This window comes from Sinocyclocheilus anshuiensis, unplaced genomic scaffold (genome assembly GCF_001515605.1).
Source record: "Sinocyclocheilus anshuiensis isolate Anshui unplaced genomic scaffold, SAMN03320099.WGS_v1.1 scaffold1662, whole genome shotgun sequence".
Taxonomy (NCBI): Eukaryota; Metazoa; Chordata; class Actinopteri; order Cypriniformes; family Cyprinidae; genus Sinocyclocheilus; species Sinocyclocheilus anshuiensis.
The window spans coordinates 98,676-107,981 of NW_015545835.1; the positions used below are offsets into that span (position 1 = coordinate 98,676).

At 43.0% G+C, this 9,306-nt stretch overlaps 1 protein-coding gene across 1 annotated transcript in view; it reads right to left on the reverse strand.

Moving 5' to 3' along the window:
* The window catches only part of LOC107698440 (plexin-D1-like), a 68,520-nt gene extending 61,100 nt beyond the window's left edge, over positions 1 to 7,420 (reverse strand). The window contains exons 1-2 of the mRNA XM_016499458.1: positions 5,974 to 7,420; positions 3,977 to 4,153 (exon numbers count right to left, since the gene is read on the reverse strand). Coding sequence (XP_016354944.1) covers positions 3,977 to 4,153; positions 5,974 to 7,197 — 1,401 coding nt within the window. The 5' untranslated portion in view covers positions 7,198 to 7,420. The remainder of the gene's footprint in view (positions 1 to 3,976; positions 4,154 to 5,973) is intronic.
* Between the last annotated feature and the right edge of the window lie 1,886 nt (positions 7,421 to 9,306).

The following is a 9,306-nucleotide window of genomic DNA, read 5'->3' on the forward strand; positions in this document are numbered from 1 at the left end:
CACACCAGCCAGCGCCTCCTGATCCACTGAACTGTAGTAACCGCAAAACAATGGCATACACGGATAATGACTGATAAAACTATCTTTTTACTAGCGGACAACTACAGTGAATACTGTAACATTCGTTAAAGTTACTTACTTGATGATGTTGTGTCCTAAAATGCCTTGAAGACTCGAATGCAGCCGTTTGTGATTGTTAATTCGCGCCCGCGAGCATACGCATGTGAAGTGCTCCGGGCTACTTTTACACTGTTGCCGCGGGTTATAATGCAAGTTAGCGGTTCTAAATTCACATTAAACCACAGCTTCATGGGTTTTTTGCTCTGATTTATTTTTGGTTTTGTGCTGGTATTGGTATATTTTGCATGCTAGTGATAGGAATCGATCCCTTGACGTGATTGGTTATTGGTTTGTGACATAGCAAACCGAGGGCTGTTTCAAACCGTATTTCTGGGACTGACTTTGGGAAACTAGAGTTTTAAGGATAAAATACTCAGCAATGGTGTTGATTAATAGACTGGCACATGGTTTGTCTAAAGGCATATTAAAAACACCATATAGACAAATAAACAACATAAAAAACTAGATTTTCACTACAGGGGGACTTTAAGAGAAAGTCTTCAAATATTTGAGCCTGTGTGTTTCTGTGTGCTGTAACACGGATGTGTTCAGCACAGTTCATCACAGCTGGGCGGTTATGAAATTCACAAACTATCATCTTTAAGAGAGATATATACATATATATTCGGGTTTAGTATATATTAGGGATGCATCAGTATGGTTGACTTGTCAACTAATCATCCACCAACCAAGTAGTTAATGAGCAAGTTTTATATTTGTCTTAGTTTTACAGTTTTTCTGGATTGCTAACACACTATAACTGATTCATTTGGCCCAATTTCCCAAATCATTCACTCAGTTCTCGAAACAAAGACATTTCTCAAAACTTTTAACACATTTCACCTGTTTTTACACACAATTTGCTCAGTGTTTTCTGCAATACTCTGCACAAAAAAACCCTTCATTTTGTACAGGTTTGACCAGTTTCTCATTCAGAAAACACAAACACACAATATAATTACCTCACGCATCACAAGATGAACTCAAACAGCGCACATTTACCCATGTGTGAACATTCAGTAACAAAACTGATGACACAGCAGTCAGAATCTCGGGATGATATGAACAGGGTCACATGTGATTGTGTGCTTTAGAAGATGAATCCTACTGGTGGGAGACAAAGAGGAAGATGAAGAGGAAGAGAAAGAGGAAGGGGACGGGGTCAAAGGTCATTTGTTCCTGATGAAATACCCAGCACTATAGCTGACCATGTTCTTCATGACAGGCAAATCTACAGGGTTTCTACGCTACTTACACACCCAGTATAAGTACAGAACAGCAGCAGTACTTCAGATGAGAGAACTTTCACTGTGTACTGTAAATACTGCAGCACATGTTATACACCCTCAGACTCAGGATGAGCTCCTCTCCCTTACGTGATGCCACAACCGATGATAAACGACTGTCTCGGGGAGCTACAGAAGACTGAGAAACTCTCATAGTACGGCAGAGGATGCTGTGTTTATCTATTTTTTACTGTACAGTAATTGACAGTATAAAGTATTGTGTTCATATTCAATTCTATGTTATTCGAACTGATCTTTTCTAGTGCTTTTCATCTACTGTAAGATCTCTTTACAGTAGTGTCATGATAATTAACTTTTCTTGAATTTCACTGTATCTGCACCTCTATTTATGCTGCACACTGTAGCAGACATTGAGTTGCAGAATGATTCCTGATTCCCCAAAGGAGGTTTTTGTAGCAGTGTTTTGAACTGATCTCACTAGTGTTCTCCAGGCAGTGCAGTAGTCTGAGGCCAGAGATTACATTCTGATGAGAGAGAACATGTCTGAAGTGTGTACAAGTTGGTGTGTAGTTTTGAGATTGTGTTTATAGTTGTGAGAAAATGGTGAATTGTTTCATGAATTGTGTTAGCAATCGAGAAAAACTGTGATCTCTGTTCACGGTGAGTGTGCATTAGCTTTTGGGATCTCGTAGAGCATTTGGACCTGGAAACGGTGACCATGAAATCAAAACGGAAAGCTTTCATTTTTAAAAGGAATATTGCAGTGATGATTTTAAATGATTTGTCCATGCACATCTTTATGTTTTTTTTTAATTCACATATAAACTTCAATCAAAACATGAACTTCCCTCCCCATGAACTTCCATAATATGACAATAACTCGACAATAATCCTCCAGCAGCCTGACTCACATGAGATCACAGCAGCTAGCAAACCTTCCAATCAACTCCAAGCCATTTCACTCAGATATGCGTCACAACGGAAGAAAAGATGATCTGTTTCATGTCAACTTTACCGAGCAGATAAAGCACTGCGACTGCAGCCATCAAAGCACAGATTCACTGCCTTCAACTACCTCCTCTATCAGCTGGTCATTCAGTGCACTCCTGTACAGCTGAGCGTGACACAAGGGCTCGATCTGAAGTCCCTTTGGGTAAAACATCTGCCAAATGTTCACACGACCCACTTGATCGTGTAGTTTCACACATTTCTAATATATGTGCAATGATATAACACAATGTTATATCCAAGATGGCGTCATTCCATGGCGACATGGTGTTGCTCTCTTCTTAGTGCCAAAAAAGTCATATATCAGTTGCTTAGATGATTACAGGCCAGTGGCCCTAACTTCAGTTGCTATGAAAATCTTTGAGCGACTGCTGCTTAGGTATCTAATTTCTAAAATCTGTTTGGATTATAGGTCGGTTGATGATGCTGTGGCTCTGTGTCTCTTTTTTTCCAACACCTTCAAGCCCTCAATACTTATGTCAGAGTCCTTTTTGTGGACTATAAATCTGCATTTAATACAATTATTCCAGTTAAACTTTTTGATAAGTTAAAGCAATTGGGGATTCAACACTCCCTTGCTCTTTGGATTTTGGATTTTTTGCAGAACAGAACACACAAATAGTTAAAATTAATAATACATTCTCAAGTCTTAAGACAATTAGTGTGGGGGCCCCACAAGGATGTGTACTGTCACCATTATTGTACTCTGTGTACACTAATGATTGTGTTTCACATTGTAAATCAGTGCAGATTTTTAAATTTGCAGATGATGCTACATTGATTGGTTTAATAACAGATAATAACGAATCGGACTATAGAAGGGAGGTTTCTACACTGTTTGAATGGAGTTGCACTCATAATCTGAAGACGAATGTCTAAAAACAAAGGAAATGGTATTTGATTTCCGACAGAGGACAAATGCTGTCTTGCCATTGACTATTAATGGTCAGGACATTGAAAATGTTCAATGTTTTAAGTTTCTCGGGACTACCATCTCTACAATGTTAAAGTGGAACGACAACCAAAGAGGCATTATTAAAAAATCCCATTAAAGGCTTTTTCTCGTAAAACAGCTTAAAAAGTTTGGCGTATCTAAAGTTGGTATGTTCAATTTTTATAGAGCTGTCATTGAAAGCATGCTGATTTTCTCACTTATAGTGTGGTTTGGTAGCTCCACAGCTCAGCAGAGAAGTCAGATTTGTAATATTACTCGGGCTGCTTCGAAAATTATTGATTGTGATCTTCCCACTATTGATGAGATCTATGTCTCACGTTTGCAGAAAAAAGGTCTAACAATCCTGAAAGATCCCTTACATCCAGCCAGACACCTCTTTACACCTCTTCCTTCAGGCAGACGCCTCAGAGCAATTAAAACTAAGTCTACACGTTTTCTTAACAGTACTTATTGTATGATTGTTCATGCTCTTAATTCCTCTGGTGTCTATGCATCTGCATTTCACTCCTTATAACTGATAGGACATACATGTATGTTTGCATTTATGTATGTATTTTAATGTACTGTATGTTGATGAGCTCACCAAGCAAATTCCAAACAACTAGGGTGTTTGGCAATAAATAAATGTTATATTAATGTATCTCACCTTTCGCAGTCGGCCCCGGTTGGTCCCCAGGAACACGACGGTGCGGTTGTGGACGTTGTCAACAGCAATAGAGCTGAGGCCCGGGGCCTCATAGATGGGTGGGGCCCTCAGGGGCTTCCTCAGGGCCAGCGGGTGCTGGAGGTGAGCGGCCCCACAGTTCAGCTGCTCCTCCTGAAGCTGAAACACAGAACACGCAGACGTGAGGGACATGACCGCTGCCTCTGCTGTGGGATTTCTGCGGCGGTTTTATTCTAGTCTCTAGGGTGCTCTTTGTGCTTGCTCAGTGAAGGCAAAAGAGTCTGTGATATTCTCATCTCTAGATGTGACTCTTATGATGTTTCTATCCATTCATTTACACCCGTTTATATAATTTATTCCCATTCTGTGCTACAGTCGCGCAGGACGGGTCTGATTACTGAGGGTCAGGGGTTATTCAGATCCCTACATGCCTGTCAAAGTAAACACCACTAATAAGAGAATGATCAAAACTGATGAGCGATGCGGCTGTCTTTAGCCTTTAACATGCTGATGAATGTATTGTTGAATCAGACGGGTTCTGCTGCCACATTCACACGTCTGTTTTCATGAGGTTCAGGGCAGGGTGATGGGAACTCAAGCGGGGGAGAGCAAGAATTTCTCACGAGTTTCTCCCCCTCAGCGCTGTGACCTCCTGCGCTCCTGCAATCTATCAGATCCGCCACAGACACTGATGCGAACACTAGAGCGCTGCTCAAAACCGAAACACGGCCATGATGTGACGTCATTAGACTCTGAGCAATGAAAACACGAGAAAAAAGGCAACAGCACAAAAGCTACGCTAAATAATCACCAGACTGCCACATGCTTCTTATAAAACGTCATGTTCACGTAATGAAAACAGCATGTTTCCAGAAACCAGCTGCTCCAGGATCTGCTTCGTGCCCGCTTGCTGCAAAAGCTAAAGATTTTTCACATTAGGTGAAATTCCCATCAGATGTACATGTGACATCTGAGCTGTACAGTATTATCAGCCATACATTAAAACAAGCCGGATTACGCTGATCTGAACCGCAGTCTGTCATGAAGCTGGAAACAGACTGTAATACAATCACACACTCACCAAATTCACTTCTATAGCTGCTAAAACAGTGAGACGATCCAAAAGACATTCGCCACAGCAGTCAAAGCTTTTCATTCTGCTCTACACATCATATTGATGCGCAATATCATTGTCACTGTGATTTAATAGAGTTCTGTTTACTCTAGTATTACTTCACAGTCATAATTCATAGATCATTAGTCGTGTACATGTTGAACAGGGTGAGCTTTACAAAAGTAGGAGTTTTAGTAGATTTGAGATGAAGCACTAATGAAAGACACTGAGATTATTATGATGTCCTCCTAAATGTAAAACAATGTGTGTTTTATTTGACAGATGTGGACAGTGTTTTAAAGATTACAGCAAATATGCCGGCTGCAATCTGAATACCACTATAATTTTGCAGAATTAAGTTTATAACCCAAATAAAAATGACCAGAAGCTAGTTTTAGTTGCATTTTCCGAAACGCCACACAATGCCCTGGGCATAAAACAAATAATAACTCGATCCTATCGGTTATGTCAGGTAAACAAAAACTCTTTCTCAGTGGCATTTGTGGCAGTTATTAATTCTTATATATTTTTTTTGACTAACTCTTGATATTTAAAAGGTCATTCAATCGTGACATTTACGTTCAAATCCACAAGAAAGGAAGTTGTATTTGATGTGCTGTAACTGGGTGCTATTTGGAGTCTCCTTTTTACTCTTGACAGTTACAATGTTAAAGTGGCACTGCAATTCATTTTTAAAGGTGCAAATATTCCACGCATTCTCGTAATATAATTATGCTCATTATTGGTTAATGCATTGATAGCTTTAGATGACGTGTCTTCATAATCTGAGTTCAGGCGTGAAGTTTCATCTTTGTTTTATCATTACCAAGTCATGAAAGTTGCTGTAAGAGTCGCGCGCTCTCACCTTGATGGCCCCCTTGCGCTCGCACTCGGCCCCGGAGCCCTGGATGACGCTGTCCAGCACCTGCACGTCGCTGTTCGGCCCGCTGGAGCAGTTGCGGCGGCCCTGGCGGATCATCTCCTCCACAGCCGCCACGCGGAAGGCGCACACGGCCGACTGACCGCCCGCCCGCGCGAACACCCCGAACAGATAGGGCTCCGGGCCCGCCGCGCGCTGCGCGCTGATGTCCACGGGGTAGATGGAGAGCAGGCGGTTGTAGATATTCCCGTTGGATCCGCACTGAATGCCCATCTGGATGTAGGACTCGGTGAGTTTGCGGCTCTCCGCGGACCTGCGGGGATCGTCCGTGTCCAGACAGATGCGCGCCAGGATGCTGTTGGGCTGGCTCTCCTTCAGACCCGTGTTGGCGTCGTTGTTGATGGCGATGTACGAGTAGTTCTTGTGAACGAAGGCGTGCACGAAGTTGAGCTTGTTCTTCTGCTTGACCTCCTGCTTGATCTTGAACACGTTGTCCTCGGACGGGTTGATGTCGTAGGTGAAGAGCCGGCCGAGGTCTTTGGTGTTGAGCGAGCGGATGGCGATCTCGGGCGTGTTCTCGAAGCGCAGGTCCTCTTTGCTGTGGTTCTTGGGGAAATACTCGGTCCCCATGCCCGTGTACGTGGCTCCCACCAGCAGCCGCGGCGCGCCGCCGTGACTCCGAAAGACGAGCCCCACGGTGCTCGCCTTCTCGTGGTTGGCCACAATGTTGAGCATGCTCGGGAACACGGTGGCCCCGTCCTGCGGGAACTTGACGGCCACCCGGGACACGTTGTCCATGCTGCGCAGTTCGCAGAAGCCCTGGTACACCGAGCCGCAGGCCAGCAGCACGCCCTGCTCGCGGTCCAGCGCGAGGAGCTTGTTGTGGTTGTCGGTGAGCGTCTTCTGGTGCTCGCACGTCGCCTGCGGCAGCTGCGGCGCGTGGCACAGCGGGTTGTCCAGCACCGGTCCCGTGCGCGTCTCCACCTCCCTGGCGAGCGTGGCGTTCAGCTGGTACAGGCTGTTGACCGCGGCCAGGTAAACCCGGCGCGACACCGCGTCCACCACGAAGTTATTGGTGCGGCTGGGAGACGCGAACGCCTGTTGAATCTGGAGCGCGGCGGCCGTGCGCGTTTGGAGAGCCGTTAGAAACACGGCGAAAACCGTCGCTAAGAGCCCGAGAGAGGATCTGTTCGCTGTAGAAGGAGGCATTTTTCCTTCTGGCTGGCTTGCGCCGGTTCTGGACGGAGAGGCGCATTGAGCCAGCGGAAAAGAGCGCAACTATCCGGGAGGAAAGACCGTTTCCTGCCGACCGCCCGAGCACCGAATGACGTGACGAGGCGCCTCCGCTTCCTCATAGAAACTCTCGCAGCTCTCGGCGCTCACCGTCTCTCTGGAGATCTGTCCGTGTGATAGCCTCAGCATTACGTCTGATAATTACCCGTGAAAAAGAAAATATAGAATATACTTTAGAGAATATACCGCGATACGACTAACTGTTCAAAAATTTTTTTTTAATTCAATTAAATAAATAAATAAAAAATAAAAAAGCTGTAATTATAAACAGCGTTAGAACTTGATCAAAAGTCCTTCATGAGAAAAGAAATGTGTAACTTTGGAATGTGCAGTGATGCTCTCATGAAGTTGGATGAGTCTTTGAGAAGTTTACGGGTCCAGAAAAGCTTTTGCTCACTTTGTGTTTTGATTTTTTTTAAACGTGGAAACAGTAATAATAGGTTTGTCCAAATGGCACATAGTGTTAAAACAGTGTACCAAATTGATTATGGTATTTATAAGGTACTGTTTGCCATACACGTTAGAACAACATGCTTAATATTGTTTCATCGCCAAAAAAAAAAAAAAAAAAAAGATTTGAACTTAATAACAATCATGATATTTTCACTTTCACACTCCATCTATTGCATTGTGCTCTTCAATAATGGATAGCAGTGATCTCACAATAATGTGAGAGAGAGAGAGAGTGTGTGTGTGTGTGTGTGTGTGTGGTTTGACTAAACTTGCGAGGTCCAAAGTGCCCTCACTAATATAGGGAAACCTGTTGAACACAGAATAGTGAACTGAACCTCACTAGTTTTTCTATTTAAATGTGGTGTTTTGCACAGGTTTGGGTTATTTTCGAGATTGGTTAGGACATAAACATCATTATCCTGATATAAAATGTCTGTGAGATGAGCTTATAGTCAAACAAAGCTGTGTGTATCTTTCCTGTACAGGTTCATCTGTCAAACAGAACCTCAGGGGTTGTTTGATTCTAAATGCTTTTCTAAAAGCTTGGCATAAAGCATGTTTTAACATTGGCAAAGGAGAACTTTGAAAGTCTGTGGTTGTATTGTAAGTACAGCGCAGCAGTCGGTGTGGAAGTGAGTTATTGGCTGGCACTGAACTTTCACCTGGTCCTCATGTTTCTTTATCTTTCCAATTAGTCACGCAGATCTAAGTCCTGAGTCCTGTGATCCGCAGCATACGGCAGAGCAAGACAAGCTCAAGTGCTGCCATATGTGCCATACACAGCTCCTTACACAGACTCCAGCGTGTGTTTGCTCTCATTCATATTTAACAGGCAGCAGGACTCTGAATAATTGAGTATGAAAAACTATATCCATAACATGCCTCTACCAGTGACTGTGTGCTCTCTCTCTCTCACACACACACACACACTCTCTCTCTCTCTCTCTCACACACACACACACTGCTATCCATTATTGAAGAGCACAATGCAATAGATGGAGTGTGAAAGTGAAAACACTCACACACACACAGACTCACACACACACACACACACACAGGGCTGTATGGGGCTCTCGTTTCTAATCATTTCTAATCATTTCTAATCATTGCATTGAAAAGGATTTTTTTTTTGTACACAGAATCAGTTTTTACAAAGATTTTTTGGCAAGTCGAATAAAGCACACAAAGCTTATTATCCAGAATACACAATTACCAAAAACAGAATTAGTGATAATAACTATCCCAATAAATAAATGATAGACTAAAATATACATGTTTTTTGCTTTCATCCAGAGCATCTCATATGAGAGCATGTACTCCTCCAGCACAATACACTCGGACACAATACAGTCCAAATAAATAAGGCAGCCAGAAGATGAGGACATGAACTGACACGACTTCTACAGGAGCAAACCTTCGTGATTAAGAGATTGGGATTTTAAAGATCACTTCACGGGGACTGCACTCACAAAGTAAACTCTTGTCTTTTAAGAAATACCAGTTTTAGATGTTAATGGCATTTTCATGGTTTGCCATGGTGAGCTGCTGACTGAAGAAACAGCAGCTGTAGTG